Genomic DNA, 19701 nt, shown 5'->3' with positions numbered 1-19701 from the left:
GCAGTGATCTTCGATTTCATTATTTTGACAAGAGCCTGATTTCACCCTGATGCTTTGCATATGTCTACTACATATAAATGTACATATTGGAACAATCGCAAAAAAAATGTCACGGTTCATTTAACCCTGCTGCAGATGGAATCCACAAGGACTGAGAAAGAAAGGAAAGCCTTTAAGTACTTGGAGGGGGAACTTAGCTACGGACCTGAAACAGGTTGGGAGGAGGAGGAAGTGGAAATTATCGTTTAAAGTGCCTTTTTGAGTGTGTGTGTGCGTGTGTGTGCATGTGTGTGTGGAGGTGAGTGTGCATGTATGTGCGTGCATGTGCTTACGTACTTGTTAAATGGTCTCACAATATACATTTTCTGTCTTTTGATTGGGCATTAGTTCTGTATGATAATTCTATATTGTATGGCCATGAAAGCCGTGTAGGGATTAAAGCGTTTTATAAATCATCATTGTTGCCATTATTAACTACAATTCAAGCGAACAACTCTTCAGACCTCGGAGAACGTCGGGTCCACGTAGGACTGCACCAGAAGTACGGCCAGGGAGGCCACCATGCGAGACGCCAGGTCTGGGTGCAGCTGGCTGGAGAAGTGGCTCATCACCTCCCTCCACTTAATCTGGGGCAAGATGTGACCAACCAGAGCGTAGCAACATGTTGAGGCTACCTCCTTGAGCTGTGGAAGAAAGAAAGAAAGAAAAATTCAGGTTTCATTGATACTTCTCATTTACGGCAAAAATAATTAAGTGTAGAATTGAAAAATTGGAAAAGTATGGGTGTATGTGGCGAGGAAACGGGGGTCATGAATTGGACATGCTGGGTCAGAAAAGGAGTCTGAGCTTTAATAAAGAGAAGCACTTCAACAAATTAATAGTCAACAGTGCAGAGAAGAAGTGAGACAGATAGAAACAACAGAGGGAAAGAAAACAAGTAGGACCTACTAGACAAGCCCAACAGCCACCCACCCGAAAATAGAGAAGAGGTTCAATGAAAGAGGACTAAACAGACTGTGATCAGGAAGAATACAAAATAAAAAATAATCCAACAAAACAATAAGACAAAACAAGAAAAGAGAAAAAGTCGGTAAGAGAGACTGAATCAAATTCATATTTATAAAAAGGAAATTTAAAAAAGCAGCATCCCAGTCCCTACTTTTGTCATTGTTTCCAGCAGCTGTAGGTCTGGCCACAGACATTTCCACGGCAGTTCCTTCAGTTCGTTGACATAGACATCAGACACATGAGCGGGGGTAACCTTGGTACTCAAGGCCGTCATGTAGTACATGAGGAGAAGGGACAGGACTCCGCCCGAAGATGTCGGGTGCTTAGCTGAAAAAAGAAAAAACAAACAAATATTAGATTGTAGGAGGTTTAATTCGACGAAATCGTTACTAAATCCGTTATTAAATCAAAACAAGTGAACCTATTTTGATAGTTCTCCATCTAATGAGTGAAATCCTGATAAAAGAGACATGTTTTCTGCAACTGCCGAATAGTAAATTGATGTCGAAGTCGCCGTAAAGGAATGTTCCAGAGCCCAGCTCACTAGCACAGGGGTTCCGACAGCGAGCCGCTGGGAGTGGCTTGCCGGAGATTAAGAGTAAAAAGGAATACAGCTATGACAGAACACACTCATATTATACAATTCTGCACTATGTCTCATTACAGCAATGGGTCATTTTTAGCCCTCACTTCCCTGTGGCCCAAGTTATGCTGGAGTCTTTGACTCCTCAGGCCCAGCCAATACTGGAGATGTCTGTAACTTTTTGCAGAATTGAAAAAAAATATTTCTATACTGCTTTTGTTTGAAATCTTAGAAGATAGCACATGGAATATTTGTATCATGACGCGGTGGAATCAGGCGCTTGTCAATTTTGGGGCATATGGAGTTATTGGTATCGTCTTAAAGCCTGTCCAATTGTTTTGCTTTTGAAGGAAAAAATATCCATTTATCTTGGCCACAAGTCAAGATATTGGCGATTGAAGGAAATGGGAGTTGCCTAGCTTCAGAGGTAAATTAGCGAGAAAAAGGCCGCCATTTGCATCATTTCCTTAGCTTGAGAGTCCGTTCAAACTGAAAATGTACATCTTTTATGCCCTTAATCATTGTTTTTCAGTAAAATCCACAAAGAAATTAGTTCTCTAAAGGGCACAAAAAGGTGTTGAGCAAAAAATAAAGAATTCGATAAAAATTCACAAACCTGCGGAAAAATTCCAGTTTCTTCACTTTCATTATTTCAACGAACATCGATTTCCCCACAATGTCTCACATTTTTCAGAGACAATTGGATAGATTATGGGGGGAAAAAATACCTGACCGAGTTTGAGGAGGCCAGTGTTCTGTGAGGGAAATCCATGCGACTGGACATGGGGGAATAAAAACTTGTGAGGAAAATGTAGAAATGCGACTGGGGCTGTAACGGATAACATTTTGAACCTATATAACTGGTAAACTGTTAAGGATATATTATTATGTCTTGGCATCCTGTACAAGAGGGGCTACTGCATTGGAATCCAAATACATACTTGACACACGGCGACTCAAATCGCAAATTCAAAACATTTGTGACAAAACTAAATGGGCAGAATACACACAAAAAAAAAAGAAGTGTGAAAGAAACCCTGAGTACAATATTCTACAATGGGAAAAACATCCATACAAAAAAAACAACATATGTGAGGCATTGTGGCGAAATCAGGTTAAAATAATGAAATCAAAGAAATCGGCATTTACCAAGTACTCTCAGGCTATGGAAGTTAACAAACTTTGGTGGCCATTTCCTCGCTATTTTTACCTCTGAAACTAGGCGAGCCTGACCTCCTTCAACTGCAAGTAACTCGACTTCTATTCAACATACATAGACATTTCTTTCATCGAAAGGAAGGCCAATGAACAGATTTTAAGATGATACTAATAACCCCATATGCCCAAAAATTGACGAGCGCCTGATTCCACCATGTCATGTTAACGTTAGAAAACTGTAATAAACGAAACAAATTCACCGCCCACCATGCATCAGCTGATACAGGTGCAGCACCGATTTCTTCAAGGACGCCACCATGATGACCGCCTGAGTGCTGTCCCCTTCCAGCCAGGGCGCGGTCATCTGTCCATCTGGAGTGACCAGTGGCTGGAGCCAGGGGGAGTACACCGAGATGACCGGCTGCCACACCAGCTCCAACACTGACAGGTACAAAGAGGGGGAAACTTTATCTATCTATCTTTTTATCTATATTTGATATAGCTAATGCATCAATCCTCTTGATCTTTCTGTAAACCTTTCTATCTATTTACCTAACCTATCTATGTATCTATCTTTCTACCTGTTAACTCTTTGACTACCATGGGCCGATCTATTGGCTCCATAACTTCCTAGTTCGTGCGGCTCGCGCTTCTCTTTCCCTTTCCCTTCCACAATTTGACTCAACCTTTCAATTGCATGTTTGTAACTGCTCTGCTTACCATACATCAGTGAACCAGTGAAGGAATTTAGCGCCTTTTGTGTTTTATTCTGCTGTTTTGGGGGCATTTTTTCATGTTTTTTGACCCGTCCTGTGTTGCCCGAATTAGTCTACAGGCATAGCAACTGCAAAATGGCTGATAACCCATCAGGTACCCGCCCGTCACAACGTTTTTCTGCTTCAAAAGCCCTGGAAAAGTTTGATGGGGAACTGTCAGTACTTTCCGATAGTGATGTAGAAGGTGATGAAGTTAAACCTGAGTCGGACAGCAGCGACAGCGATGAGAATGACGATTCGCAAAGAGGGGCGTGTGTGCAGCGTTTTTTTCTCTTTTTTTCATTGTGAGTGATTTCACCAAAAGTGCGACAACTTTGTATATACTTGACCATTGTGCATGAAACTTGGCCCAGTTAGAGACAATTGGATATACTTCAGTATGACCAAGTCATGAAGTGATTGGATTTAGCAGCTATACACTGTGAGAAATGAAAGTTGAAAATATTTTTTTTATTTTTTTATTTTTTTCACCTTGTGTTCACTTACCTCCTATGTTTGTTTGGATTTAAGATTTTTTTCAATTTTTTAATTAGATTAAAAATATTCTACATTCAATTACCTTCATTTTAGTATATAACATGTCTGACTTCCAGATGGAATTATACCCATCGGACACAAAAGAAGAACAGGGGTAATTCTGAAATTCTAAGACTAAGAAATGCCTTGGTCACAGCGCGGAAAATGCCTTGGTAGTCAAAGAGTTAATATACCAATATATATTTTAGTTTAAATTTTAGTAAGAGTTTTACAGCACTTGCAACACAATAAGGTCATATAAGAGCCGAAGAATAGATGTGTTACAAGAAAGTAACACACAAAAAAGGAGGAGAGATAAGGATGATAGATGTTTGATAGAAAAGAAAGGAGCAAACCACACCAGAGCACCCACCAACATAATATTTATTTGAGATATGTACGTGAGAGTGTGCGAGGGCGCATACTTGGTTTATGCAACTGAGGGCACTGCAACAACTTCCCCTGCTTAGAAAGGCCAAGTACATTGAACCATTAATTAGGCTAAACAACTATGAACAGCTGATTTATACACTGAGACAGAAATTTAAAATAAACTGGATGGCCATGGCAGTCATAGTGGAGTTAAAATGAATACAGACCAATAAACTTTTCAGTCAACTTTTAACTTTTGTTAGTATCACAAACTAAAAGAGAAAAAAAAGTCCTGGTTGTTAAAGTAGCTTTAAAAAAAGCAAGGCAACAAGGTGAAAAGAGTGGGGATACGAAGAAAACAGACCTACAACATAACCATCCCCATCCACTGAAAAGAAAAACAAAAAACAAAAAAAACCCATCCACATCCCTATATCGGCCACTTAGAAAAAAAAACCCACTCGTCTTACCCTGGAAAGGTTGCATCTCTTCAGAGCCGTTGACGACCTTTGTGATGAAGCTCTGAGCCAGCGCACCAATCATGAGGCCAAGGTAGGGCACGTATCGGCTCCAGTGAGAGTACAGGCCAAAGTTCTCAGACCCTCCAGACATTTTGGCATGACTGAAGAAAGCTCCCAGCCAGTCCAGTAGTTCTTTCACCTGTACAGAGATATCAAGATCACAAGATTATTGTTATTGTCAACCCACAGTCGTTGAGACTGTGAATTTGGTCCAGTGTCGTGTTCAAAAGTTCTTTTGGTTGCCACAAAATAGGTTACTGTTTTGTTGTTGGAATGAGAGGAATATGTTGCCATCCAAGATCCTATAACTTGGGACATTCGAAGAGCAGATGTTGGACTCTTTCATTGCTGTGGTCACAAAGTAAGCACATTTTGGTTTTTCTCGGTAGATTCTATTAAGGTGATTGTTTAGAGGTACGAGTATGTCATCGCTCTTGTGATAAGACCAGCTAACCCACAAAATATCGATTTTACACGTATCGGAGATGGACATTAAATTCTGAGGTCCTGTCCCTTAAATAACATCACATTGATCCAAATGACGCTAGATCTATACAATTTCACAAAATTTTTCCATCTTAATTGTAGAAAGAATACACAAAACTTTGTATTTAGTATATGTTTTACGGCGCTCGCATCTATGTAAGGTTATATCGACTGCTTCGTGTAAGATTGGACCATACACCATTTTGATAAATGACGCATGACAAAGTCTTACACGAAGCAGTTGATTTGAGCACTAATCGACAATCCGCCTACCTGCACAGTGGACATAGGACTGTCCACGCACGCCTCCACCTTCGCCGCATCAAACACGGAGTCCGTCCTCTGCCTGGTCTCAGCGTCGTCGGCGGTGTGAACGACTCTGTCCGTGAAGCAACACCGGAGCAACGTCTCCCACACCTGGGTGTGCAGGCGCTCAGCTGCTGAACCTACAGGGACAGACATAGGGACTTTAGCACTCTGTTGTCACATTTGGGGACGTCACTAGGATTTTGTGAAAAGAAGAAGAAGAAAAGAAGAAGAAGAAGAAAAAGAAGAAGAAGAAGAAGAAGAAGAAGAAGAATGATCCTTATTATCAAAATAATAATGAAGTGCATTTTTATAGCGCCTACTCCTGTGTACAGATAGCTCTAGGTGCTTTACATAAATCAATGTGCAAAACAACAACTGTGGAAATCAAAAACAAAACATTATACGAAGGGCCACCCAAGACTGAGAGGGACACAATGTCCCAGCTCTCACCTTTTCCTCCCTCATTCCCCCTCCCACTTCCTTGTAAAATGAATTCAGAGGTGCCAACTAGCTATGCAAAAAATACAGAACTTTTCAGACCCCATGAAAATGCACACATGGAGGCTCAAAATTTATGGATTATATTGTCCAATACATCTTGTATCAAAACTATTTCTGAATAAAATGCTATTCCACCTGCACAAAGAACATTTCAGAAATCCGGATTACCAGATTGCTATGGATTTCTCCGGCAAATTGGCACCTTTGAAAACTGGTCCACATAGCACTATATATTCCTCCCCACGGCGCTCATATGACCTTATGCACTTGCGAGCCCTGTAAAATCTCTACTAAAACTAACTAAAAAAACCATATTCCCCCCATAACTTCTCACCTTGCAGAACCATGTTGACCACCAGGCACAGGTTCGACGGGAACCGACTCTCCAGGAGAGCAGCCAGGTGAGCCAGGTACAGCTGAGGAGACAACGATAAGACAGACTTTGTTGACAGGTTTGTTAATTTCCATTTTTCTCTGGGATTTTGACGCCATTGACTTGAATTACAATAATATCCTTGACCCGGCATAATCATGGCTGCCAGTCTTGGCTCTCTTTTAAAAAACTTTGCTGTGCTGGTGTGCATCATGGACGTGCGCAAATGGACAGCAGAACATCAATCTCGCTTCAGTGAAGTGCTTGCGCAAACCTTTCTTCCCCTCTTACCCTTTATTTGTTTTCAGATAGAGTCAAATGGTGTGCTCCATTGTGAATCATAATTACGCCAGAGTGCACAGTCTTGGATATTATAATACAAGTCTATGTGAGGCGAAGAGGTGTACTCCGAAAAAACAATAGTCATAAATACGTCAGGGAAAAAACAGACAAGAAATAGAGACATCAAAAGAATTGTAAATAAATAAAGACTTACCAGCAGTACCCTCCAACAGCTACCACATTCTTAAAAACAAAATAACCAAACTCTCCTACTTCTCTTATTCAATATGTATTTTTTTTAGTCTACAATGGCAACATGGGCAGTTCACAACACTGACAAGAACTACTCACCCCGAACACCAGTTTAGAATTGGCCTCGGGTTCGGCACCACAAGCCATCATGGCTGCCCCGAGCGACTCCACCAGCATCTTACGCTCCGCCTCGCGAGGATTGTGACTCTCTAGCCACTGACGGATGTCGAACTGAAAACAAACGCAGCAGGAGAAAGAAAAATGTTTACTTGATAGTAATTCTATAACTTCATTGGAACAAGGCCTTAAGATAAAATAAGATGGGATAAGTTAGCATTTTACTAAGCTCTCTAGCCAATGACAGAAGTCAAAAGACAAACACAGCAGGAGAAAGAAAAGTTTTTACTAGTAAGTAATCTATAACTTCTTTGGGACAATGAAGATGAGATAAGATGAGATAACATTATACTGAATCCCAAAAAAAGAAATGTGTTTGGGATGGTAAATACATAAGACTTACAGGCATGGGTACAAGTCAACACACATACACACCCTCTCTTCTATACTTGTATTACATGATGCTTTCCCAATATACAATATCTATTCTAGATTTATTCCATTAACCCTATTCACCACAGCACAAAAGTAATTTTACTACAGACCCATACCTTGGTGAGCAGCATAAAGACCAGCTCCATGTTCTGGGCCTGCAACACATGCAGCAGCTGACCGTACATGGTGACCAGCTGAGCCGGGCAGCTGTTGGGCACGAAGTGGGGGGACACCAGGCCCGACACCTTGGGGTTCTCCAGGCACAGCTGTAGGACTGCCTCTGTCTGAGCCGCGTCACGAGACACAAACTCCTGGGGGGGGGGATGAATGGATTAGGTTGGGTTTTTTTGTATTTTGTTTGATATTTTTAAATTTAATTTTTTTTTTTTTTCTGGTTTGATGTTTTGAGTTTTAGTACAGGTTTTACGGCACTTGGAACATAATTAGGTCATATAAGTATCGCCAAAGATTAGAGGTGTATTAGACAGTAAGTAACATACACAGAAAAAAGGAGCAGAGATGTGGAGGATGATAGATAGTTGAACTCTTTAATATACGGAATGCTGTTCCACCGTTTGCTTGCTCTCAGTTTTTTAATCCAACTATTCAGTGTCACAAAACCCCCTACAACCCTGCCTTTATTTAACATTCTGCAGACACACAGCCAGCAATACAAAATACCCCATTTAGTCACCCAGCCAGGAGAGTGACTGCAACGGACCTCATAGGCCTGCTGCGCCAGGTGACCGCTACGGATAAATTTCACCGGGGCATTATTTCGCCAAGTGACTGCAAAGTGTTAACAGCAATTGACTGACCTGGCCTAGGATTTCCATGCACGAAGCAAAGAACTGTTTGGTTGGAGGATAAAAGTTGACCTCATCGCACACCATGTCAGCCAGACGGAAGAAAAGGTCACAGGCGATATTATGAAGGCGTTTGACACGTGAGGTATCACTGCTGCGCTGACTCATTTTGATGAGCATGCTGCCAAAATAAAGGTAATAATAATATTAATGATAATAATAATTATAATAATGATAATAATAACATTAGTTTGTCTGTCAAGGTCTGATAATGGCCAAAGCATCTGCAGAAAAGAATATTTAAAAAAAAAATAAAACTCAGCACTTATCAAATGCAGAGCTATCAAAAATAAAAAGGTGACTGAACAGAATTATCAAAAGGAATAAATAAGAAGAAATAACTGGAGGAAGAACAGGAAAAGAATGAAAAGACTACAAATTAAATTGTCAGTCATGGGTCATGATGCAAGAAAAACAGTATTCAAAGATGTGTCTTTAGTGTGCCCAGGACTTGGTCACAAACATAATTCAATAATTTCATTCAACTCTTCAGCGCAAATCAGAAATGCTTTCATAGACTTCATAATTTCTAGCGAAAGTGTATTCTTTACATATTCAGTATATTGCATTGAAAAAAAAAAGTAGCTATCCAGCCTGCATTCTGCATTCTTTCAGTTACCGGCTCCACCTTTGGTGACCCCTGGTCTAAATAAAATACAACACAAAACTCTGGTCAAAAACAGAAAATTCTTAAGCCATCAAGCAGTGTCAAGCAAACACATCTCTAATTTACCATCTTGACAGAGAACAGCTAGCTACGTACGTTATGGCATTCTCCGTGTGAACTGCAGCCACGCAGATGTGGGGAGCAGTGGGCAGCAGAGACTCGATCATCACCTGCTTGTACTCTGCACGGTTTTCCTCGATTCTGCGGTTCATCATCTCATTCATCTCCTTGCTCTCAATCTGGGGAGGGAGACCATTCGACAGATTCTTGTATCCAGCCGTCAAAGTAATGTAATCAAACACATATGCTGAATGTAAGTTTGAGGTTTAAGTGTATATTGTTCATATTTGTGACCACTTTCGAGAGTCTGTGTATTTTTCGAGTGTGTGTAAGGAGATCTAGTAGAAAAGATATTTATAAAATCAAACTTCCACCAATGCGTCATTGTATTCTAATGCTCTGAGAATGCTGTGTGATAATCGTATTGTGATAAACCACTTGTTCAAACATGCATTCTAATTTTCTCTCTCTCTCTCTCTTACTATCTCAGTCAATCCCTATACTTATTTATCTTTTTCCTAAGTCTCTCAATGTATTTTGTCTCTGATTTTCACTTCCCCTTCAACAAAACACAAAAGCTTTTAACGATAGCTTCCACACTGAGTTCCCTCAAAGACATTTATAGATTTGTACATCACCTTCCAAAGAGAAGTGCTCACTCACCTTCACAGGCAGCACAGCAGGACCGGTACATCTGTGCAGAGGGTTCACCTTGCTCTTGCACGGTGCATTCAACTGAACCTGCAAAGAGTTCAAACAAAACAGACTTACAAGAGAGTGCCGTACAGCTCATCGTGAGGTGTGAAGGTCGCCTTTCTCTATTGTCCCATTGTTCTGCCTTCCCAGGGCATACGGATGTATCTGACAAAATCAGTTTTATTGGTATTATTATGTTTGTTACATTAGTCTTGTTCACATCCTTTTTGTGTTAAAGGCAGGACACTGCATCTACATGTGAAATAGTAATTTTCCATCATATTTAGAAAAATTCATAACTTTGGACGATTTAAGCACCATTTTAAACGAAAATTTTTTTCTCAAAATCATGAAATGTACAATCTTTGCGGGGGGAATCCCCCCCCCCCACCCCCCTACATAAAGAACCTATAGGGTGAGGAAGAAGTACATGCACGTACCGTTTTGGTGAGGTTTGCCCACAGATTAGGGATGAGTTCCAAGTAAACATTGTCCAGGGCACAGTGCTGAGCACAGCGGACAGCAAAAACTCTGAAGCGAAGGAGACAAGATAAACAGACAGTCATAAACACAAAGAATAACCACTTTTTAAAATTTCAGACCTGTCAATGCAAAATATTTTTTCATGTCTTTTTTTTATTTTTTATTAGTTGATATCTTTCTCAACTCCAGACAGGCTCTTTTTTTATCAGGACTGACAGTCATAGCAGACGCATACATCCATAACTAGGTGAATACAAGAAACACCAGTGACTGTGGAGAACAAATTTATATTCTAACACTATTTTTAAAAATATACAAAAATTGCATTTTTAGCTCAAAAAATCAAAAGTAAAGTCAAAAGCACTGGCACCAAACACTGGTACATGGACCTTCACACAGAAGGCCTGGCCTGAATTCTGTGAATCTGGAAAAGGGGGACATTGTTTGGTGATAGACAGTGAGCACCTAGAAAAACGCAGATGGGGAAAAAAATATGCCAAAGATAGGAATATCTTAGTGTCACTTTGGACAATTGGTGAATTTATAAACTCTCTCACAACATAATATACAAACATATCAAACATTACTGGTTTCTTTGGTGTACCACCATTAGGTGCTTCACTGTCGCACACAGAAGACCCGAGTTCAATTGTTGAAAAGAGAGAATTTTTATTAACACTTTGCCATCACAAGGCTCATATAGTAAAAAAACCCTGCCACCAAAGGCAAAGGCATTTTGTGGAAAATCCAAAGAAACTGGGTGGTAAACATCGCCGATCGGCGAGATGTGAAGGCAAAGTTTTAAGTATCTTGGTCTTTTTTGCTGGGATGTTGCATCCCTCAAGACCCTGGTTGACCAAACCCATCTCCTAAATGATCTAAATTGTGTCAATTCGGGGATAAAAACATGTAGAGTGAAAAAAAAAAAAAAAAAGAAACAATATCAAACATCAGGAAGACAACATACTTGGTGAAGTGTGTGAGAACTTGGAGATCAGAAACCAGGAGATGGTTCAGCGCCTCCTTGTCTTCCAAAATGGCCGTGCTGATTTCTGGCACAGGGCTGGCCACATTCTGGATGGCCGGCGCTGGCTTGGGCGTGTCATAGCGTCTCAGGCGACGAGTGATCCGCTCTGTGGCTGTTGGGGACAAGTTTCAACTCTCATCATCAAGGTTGGGCACAGAGATTTGGGCACAGAGATTTTCCGTTTTTTGGGGGGTTTTTTAGGTAAGTGTTTTATGGTGCTCGCAACTGCATAAGGACAGAGATTTTAAAAATACAGTCAAACCTGGTCTAACGGCCAACTGTCCAAGATTATCACCTGTATAAATGACCACTCCTCACTTCCCCCTTTGTGTGTTTTTTCTTTCCTTTTCCTTTTTTTTTTACATTATGATGACACTATCCAAGATGTCCACCAGTCCAAAACAACCACTTTCCTCTTACAAAAAGGATGCCCATCTTGGACAATTTTAACTGTATTTGCCATCAGAAGTGAAAATTTGCTGAAAGGATAAATTAATGAAATCAGCGTCTACGTACTAATTTTCCAGGAAGACTAAATTAAATTATTCTGGGAAACTAAATCAGATTCAAATTTAAAATAAGAATATGGGAGAGTAATTATTACTACATGATATTGACATCTCTTTTTTTTTCCCCTTCATCAAAACAGCAGGAACAATTAAATTTTACTTTAGTAGGAATTTCATGGCACTTGCTACACAAATAAGTCATCATCCAAATGTTTTAACGATTAAATAAACATTAAGCTTCATGTTCCTGTGACAACAACTTCTCCCTCACCGTCCCCTTGCTCGATCATAGTGTTCCTCCTCTCTGCCGCGGCCGTGTACAGCGCTGTCTTAGAGCACGTCAGTCGCTTCCTCCAGTCCGCTGCCAGACAACTCAGCGTGTACTGGACACCATCCAGGTCCACAAACTCTATCCAAGGACCCTACATACGAGACATAGGGAAAGTTTGAGATGAGTTTGTGTTAGAGAAGCCAGCCAATTCTGCCGTCCAAAGGCTGAGCAACATAACTGCACTTTTTATGATTTTGAAAAAAAACTTTTTCTTGACATCACTTATATCTTAACTACTTTGAAAACTACCATTTCAAATGTTGATAAGTTGTCCTGCATTTGAGTCAAAATGGATATAGGCAAGACTAGTACAACAAATCAATAGACCCAAAATGCTCAATTTGATCAGATGCGAGGTTCTGCTTTTTACGACGGCAAAATGTTCTGATGCTATAAAATGACAAAAGTACCAAATTGTTTTGAATGCAAGGAAAAGAAAAACGAGAGATCTACTGCTGACATCTTTCAATCATATGTGTGTGTGTGAGTGTGTGTGTGTGTGTGTGAGAGTGTGTGTGTCTGTGTGTGTGTGAGTGTGTCGTGTGAGTGTTGGTGCATGCGTGTAGGCGAGTGTTGAAATGTAAGTGTGTGCCTGTATGTGTATGTATTTACCATGCCGCACCAAAATTCCCTTTGTGGAGATCAATAAAATGTAATCTCATTTAACCTTATCGTATTTCATCTTATCTTACCTTATCTTGTCTTATCTTCTCTTCCCTATCTTACCTTGTCTTCTCTTATCGTACCATACCTTATCCCATCTTACAGTATCTTATCTTCTTACCTTGTCTTATTTTATCTTGCCTTTTCTTATCTTATCTTAGCTTATCTTACCTTACCTTATCTCATCTTATCTTATCCTATCTCATATTATCTTACAACTGACCATGAATCCCTGGAAGACCTGGTTCAGTCTGACAGCCTCGTACTGCGGAGGGAGGGCGGGGAGGTACAGGTTCCCGTCGTGAAGTCGTGGCTCCTCCAGCCACAAACTGTACGTCTGGAACAGCCTGAAGGACATAAACAGATATCAGCATACGCATGTGTGCTTTCTTCGATTTGTGCAATACCCACCTCCTTCAAGGAGAAACGGAGTAATAATAACAATGATAAATAAATTTCACTTATAATAACGCATTTCTATTATGAAAGTGCTCAATGGGCTTTACATTCATTTAAAAAAGCATGTTCATCATACATCCAATCACCATTATTTACACACACACACACACACACGAGAATACGTACGCACACACAAACACACAAGGACACTCACTTGGCCAGCATACGATGAAACTCTACAGAACTGGCGTACTCGGTAATCTCCTCCGCTTCCTGGTTCACTCGCGCCGTCCCTGGGCCAAAGTCCAGGCTTGGATCAACAACTGCGAGGACACAACAACTTTTTATTTGCCCGTTTGTTCGCATTGTGGAGAGAAACACATCAACTCAGATACTGTCCTTTAGTGCTAGGAGCATTTCCTTTTATATAATGTAGTTTTAGTTGCAGCACATGATTAAGCCATCAGCACTGAGCAATGCACGTCTGGTCAATACTTTTAGTTTTATTTAGAGTTTTATGGCACTTGCAACACGAATAGGTTATAAAAGTGCTGAAGATTGGCAGTCTTCCAAAAGAGCAACATGCAAAGAAAAGGAGAGATGGACAACAGAAGTTTGAAAGGAAAGAAAGAGCTTACCACACCAGAGCAACTGCCAAAACTTCCCACTTAGTACTGGGAAAAAGCAAGACACAGACAGAAAGAAAAGAGAAATTCAAAAGAAGTAGGATCTAGTGTGGAGCCCTCCAAACACTTGCCTTCTCATTTGCAATTTCCTTTTGCATGAGTTAAAACTCTACAAAACATCACACTAATCATTTCAAAAGAGAAGTGCTTGGAACACTAGTTACAGAAAAGAAGGAGAAAGATGAAAGAAAGAAAAAAGGGCACATAAAGATAAACATCATACTAATACTAGACCCTAAATCTGGAAAATAAAAACTGAAAAGTCAAAAAATTTCCTTTGGGGTTCAAACAGCCAGGACATTGGACATAAGCCAGCTCTGTAGTTTTGGCAAGGAAAAATATTATACATAAAACACTACCAGCTGAACAAAACACAACAGATGAGGTCCAACTTACTTGGTGGGGTGGTGGGACTGTGGGAACTTCTGCGCCTTTTGTGGGACCCGTCTTTTTGAGGGTCAAAGTTCATGTGGAAGTTGGAGGTGTCTATCAACCTCTTCCTCATCTTTTTCAGCATGTGCGAGTAGCTCATGGACTCGAAGAACCGCTCCCCAACACTGGCTCTCTGAGCAATGGAGCTGAACACAATGACAATTAAAAGCATATGTGAGGTGTGCTGACAAAATGAGTTACTTCTTGGATTTTAGCTCTATGGAAATTGATACATCAACTTTATAAGTGAAGTTTGTACAATTTGTAAGTATGAAATACTAAAAGACAAGGTAGACTTGAACAAAATGGCATCAATTAAAAATCTATAAATCTGACCCCAAATGTCGATTTTCTGCCAATATTCACATTCTTGGATAGCGATAAGTAACTCATTTTGTCAGCACGCCTCACATATCGTCAGTGTCCAACTCCAACCATATGTCTGCCAAACACTTCAGTCCCTTACTTGAAGGTTTCATTTAACAATTAAGTTTCTTTATCTTCAACAATGCAGTTCCGGTTTATTTCTTGCACAATTATACATAGCCGAAAAAATACTGTAACAAATCAAATGAGCAGTTTAAAAATTATATAAATGAGCTACAAAATGTGGTAACTAGATATGCTTGACTTTACACAGTCAGCTATATTCACAATCAGTATACCTGAGTCACTCAAACATTTTAGGACTCATTTAGTTTTGTTGGGGGTTCTTTTTTTTATTATATTTGTTTAGTTTTTTCCCTTCTCTGCCTAGATCGACCAAATGACACAACATTCTACGCAAAGAGAGTGTTCTTCCAGGAAGACTAAATTATTCTGGGACACTAAATCAGATTCAAATTTAAAATAAGATCATGAGAGTGAAGTATTACTAATGGTATAGAACATACTGTAGAGCATGTATATATGTACAATTATTGTTACTTTTATTACTGTCACCATCATCATCATTAAATGAATATGTGAGGCAGCGTGGTGGAATCAGGCGCTCGTCAAAATAATCAAAGTGAAGAAACTTGCATTTTTCCCCATGTTTGTGAATTTTTATAAAATTTTCTTTTTTGGCTCAACACCTTTCATGCCCATTAAAGAACTCATTTCTGTGTGGATTTTTCTGAAAAACATTGATTAAAGGCACAAAAATAGTAAATTTTCAGTTACCACGGACTCTTAAGCTAAGGAAAAAAGTAATCTTTGGCAGCCATTTCTCACTAACCTCACCTCTGAAAACAGGTGACCCGCATCTCCTTCATTCGCAAATATCTCAACTTGTATCTAAGATAAATGGATATTTTTTACATCCAAATAAAGACAAGTGAACGAGCTTTAAGATGATACCAATAACTCTACATGCCCAAAAACTGACGAGAGCCTGATTCCACCACGCTGCCTCACATATCAATATAATTATCATTATTCAGAACGGCCAGTACCATGACTCGAACACCTGCCTGCCCAGGTACAGGGCAAAGAACCTCTGCCACAGGATGGGCAACAGAGGGTGGTCGAACGGGGTGTCCAGAGCTTGCTGGGCCCACCGGTAGATGGTCAGTCGGCTAGCGGTCGGGGCCTGCTCCAGGTGAAGCTTGGACACTGCAACCTGTTACGTCATAATAATGATAATGATAATAATAATAATAATGATGATAATGATAATAATAACAATAACAACAATAATTATAATAACAACAATAATGATAATAATAATAATAATAATAATAATAATAATAATAACAAAGATCACTTTAATAGCGCTCACTCCCCGGTGGCTCCAGGAGAATCACAAAAGAATAAGAAGTAAAAATTTGACGGCTTACACTGTGACGTGTTTTCGGCATTACGGCCCACTCAAAGTATACAGTGCAAGCTGCCATTTTTCAGGGGCGCTCAAAACACTAACAAACTGACAGTCAGTACCATGACACATTATTAGCACTGAAAAAGAAAAGCAGAAGGAGATCACATCAGAGCAGCCACTCTGCTACCTCCAAATTACAAAGTTCTTTCTGCTCAGTACCTAGTTTTCAGAAATTCGACGTCAAAGATTTTGAGTTTCACACCATTTCAAGCTTTTGCGAATGCAATTCTTGGAATATCGTGATAACGACTCCTAATAATCTTACGACTTTGATAGAGCAGGTAGAAGATTTGGTTTCTGACCTCATGGTCTAAGTAACTCAAAACAGCCAAAAATGTCAGATAGAACTTTGTGATTCTGAGGTAGCGAATGAACAGCTGCCCACTAAGCCTGAGAGGGTGGTTGGCAGGAGCTCTAGTGTGGTTTCCTCCTTCTTTTCTATCAAACATCTATCATCCTTATCTCTCCTCCTTTCTTGTGTACGTTACTCTCGTGTAACACATCTAGTCTTCGGCACTTACACGACCTTATTGTGCTGCAAGTGCCGTAAAACTCTTACTAAAACTAAAAACCTAAACTAAGACTGTATCAATAACTCCATTTGTTCACAAATTGACGAGCGCATTATTTTCTACTGCGTTTCAAATGCCGTAAAACTCTTACTAAAACTAAAAACCTAAACTAAGACTGTATCAATAACTCCATATGTTCACAAATTGACGAGCGCATTATTTTCCACTGTGTTTCAAGTGCCGTAAAACTATTACTAAAACTATAAACTCACCCGGAGGCCGTTGTCGATATTGGGGCGGTTGGGCGAGTGCAGCTCCATGATGAGCATCTGCCAGAGGCGGGAGTTGACCTCGCTCTCTCCCTCTACCATGAGGATCATGTAGGCCAGCCACGGGAACTCGGGCAGCGAGGCGCTGTCCATGTAGGAGGGGAGGGTGGTGGAGGAGGCGATCCAGTTCCACATGGAGGACAGCGCCCCTTGCCGGTTCTTGAAGGCGTAGCAGAATTTCTGGACGAGGTAGAAAAATAATAAAGGTCAGTAAAGGAAGACGTACAGGTGAAGAAATGGAAATGGATTGGGCACGCCCTGAGGAGACCCCCGACAAGATATCATCAAGCAGGCTTTTAGTTTAGTAAGAGTTTTACGGCACTTGCAACACAATAAGGTTATATAAGTGCCGAAGATTAGAGGTGTTACAAGAGAGTAACAAACACAAAAAAGAAGGAGGGGAGATAAAGATGATAGATGTTTGATAGGAAAGCAGGAGCAAACCACACCAGAGCACCCGCCAACCACCCACAAGCAGGCTTTGACGTGGACCAGGAGTCCACAAGGAAAATGTAAGAAAGGAAGATCAAAGATGACAAGGAGGCGAGCGGTACAAACGGAAATGAAAAAGGCGGGGACATCATGGAAACAGCTAGAAAAAGACGCATAGGACATGCTTCGCTGAAGAAATGTTGTTGATGGCCAATGCCGCACTGGGAGTTAAAAAGGGCAAGAGAGAGAGAGAGAAATATAATGCAAAGTTAGACATGCAAATCCCAAAGATTAGAGGTGGTACAAGAGAGTAACAAACACAAAAAAAGGAAGAGAGATAAGGACGATAGATGTTTGATAGGAAAGAAGGACCAAACCACACTAGAGCACCCGCCAACCACCCACTCGGTACAGTCTACCATCTACAGCATTAGTATAACATTGTGTAGACTATAGCTAACACATCATGTGTACGACGTTATCAGATGGCATCATTTTGATAGGACTAGGCAAGAGGTTCACCCCACTCAAAGGGTTCTGTGAATGCAGATATGAAACTTGTGTGGGGTTCTGTGCCTCCAGGAAAGGTCAAACCATCAGCTCTATGCTGTTGTTTTAGTAGAGGTTTTATGGCGCTCGCAACTGCATAAGGTCATATGAGCGCCAGAAGATTAGATGTGTTACAAGAGAGTAACAAACATAAAAAAAGAAGGAGGGGAGATTAGGACGATAGATCTATGTTTGATAGGAAAGAAGAAGCAAACCACACCAGAGCACCCACCAACCACCCACAGCTCTATGCTACCAAAAACCCCCTCTGTGGACTCACCAAGTAATTTTCGCGAAAGATCATAGCCATCACATCATTGACTCCTTTCTTCACAAAGCACCACTGGATCAGGGTGTCTGCCACATAGCAGCTGTTTCTGTATACAAGAAAAAAAACCACAGGTCTGTGTCAAACAATGAACGAATTGAAGTTGAACGAGTTAATCCCTAAAATACCTTGTCAAAATGCAAATTCTAAATGTTGAAAAAAGCAAGAAATGGTACATAATTTCTCAAACAATAAGAGTACTTTGTCTCTACAGAACAATTTTTCTTTCCGGGCTTTAGACATTTGAGTAACTTGCCGATGATATAGTACAAGATGTTATTCTGATGGAAAAGAAACTGCATAAGTTCTGTTCATATTCAGTACGGACACAACAATCACAGGCTTCACAAAACCAAATTACGTGTTGCTCCGACTGTAGTACTAAAACATAAAACGAGCAAAAAAAAGCAAAACAAGAGCACAATCTATGTAAAGGTAAAACCGTCACTCAAGTTTCACACTTACAGCGAAGCAATCTGAAAAAAATTTCCAAAATTACAAATAGAGTTACCTGTCTGTGAAGAACTTGCAGACTTTGAAGATAACATTGACCCAAAACATAATGACTTTGTCCCCTTTTCTATGCGTCAGGTGACTGGTGATCAAAGCCTGCGGGAGAAAAAAATGTAAACTTGAGACCATCATCATCATCATCTAATCATCTTCATCATTATAATCATCATCATTTCCTGTGGTTCCGCCTGGAACATAAGCTGCCCACAAAAGCGCCCCATGCATCTCAATTCTGGGCCAGTTTTGTAACTGTTCCCACACTACAAACAATTCCTAGCCCAGCTGAGAAAGAGGGAGAATTGGGTGAGGGGTTCAATACCCATCCTTGTTAAACAACCCAAGCTACAACAATACTAACAAAGAATCAGACTTTGAGTTGGTAACTTTTTTAAATCTGCAGCAGCCTTAATGTCACAAACATTAGAAAACCTTGCAGTCACCAGGAGTCATCGGGTGCATTTACTTATAAATTTACTTCTGATGGATTTTTTTTTTTAAGACATCTAATTTTATGCTGAATTGAGTCACTTTAATTAGGGATTCAAGAATACTCTTGTGACAGAGTTGTGGAGTTAAAGAAGTTAGAAATAACATCCAGACAGTAACATTGATATGCAAATGGAGAGAGAGAGAGAGGGAGATAGAAAGAGAGAGAGAGAGAGAGAGAGA

The 19701-nt window shown here is 40.2% G+C and overlaps 1 protein-coding gene across 2 annotated transcripts in view; it reads right to left on the bottom strand.

Annotated features, from left to right (window-relative positions):
- The window catches only part of LOC101853594 (ectopic P granules protein 5 homolog), a 49920-nt gene that overhangs the window by 8493 nt on the left and 21726 nt on the right, over positions 1-19701 (bottom strand). For both annotated transcript variants that reach the window (XM_035973256.1, XM_035973257.1), the window contains 21 exons: positions 19031-19128; positions 18472-18568; positions 17154-17390; positions 15945-16111; positions 14473-14654; positions 13605-13713; positions 13215-13338; positions 12269-12419; positions 11429-11600; positions 10419-10509; positions 9946-10023; positions 9319-9461; positions 8508-8676; positions 7806-8000; positions 7237-7368; positions 6565-6646; positions 5694-5866; positions 4884-5073; positions 3017-3190; positions 1160-1335; positions 504-683 (listed from right to left, as the gene is read on the bottom strand). In XM_035973256.1, the coding sequence (XP_035829149.1) occupies positions 504-683; positions 1160-1335; positions 3017-3190; positions 4884-5073; positions 5694-5866; positions 6565-6646; positions 7237-7368; positions 7806-8000; positions 8508-8676; positions 9319-9461; positions 9946-10023; positions 10419-10509; positions 11429-11600; positions 12269-12419; positions 13215-13338; positions 13605-13713; positions 14473-14654; positions 15945-16111; positions 17154-17390; positions 18472-18568; positions 19031-19128 (3120 nt within the window). The remainder of the gene's footprint in view (positions 1-503; positions 684-1159; positions 1336-3016; positions 3191-4883; positions 5074-5693; positions 5867-6564; positions 6647-7236; positions 7369-7805; positions 8001-8507; positions 8677-9318; positions 9462-9945; positions 10024-10418; positions 10510-11428; positions 11601-12268; positions 12420-13214; positions 13339-13604; positions 13714-14472; positions 14655-15944; positions 16112-17153; positions 17391-18471; positions 18569-19030; positions 19129-19701) is intronic.

This window comes from Aplysia californica, unplaced genomic scaffold, assembly GCF_000002075.1.
Source record: "Aplysia californica isolate F4 #8 unplaced genomic scaffold, AplCal3.0 scaffold01083, whole genome shotgun sequence".
Lineage (NCBI taxonomy): Eukaryota > Metazoa > Mollusca > Gastropoda > Aplysiida > Aplysiidae > Aplysia > Aplysia californica.
This window is presented reverse-complemented; position numbering and strand designations above follow the sequence as displayed.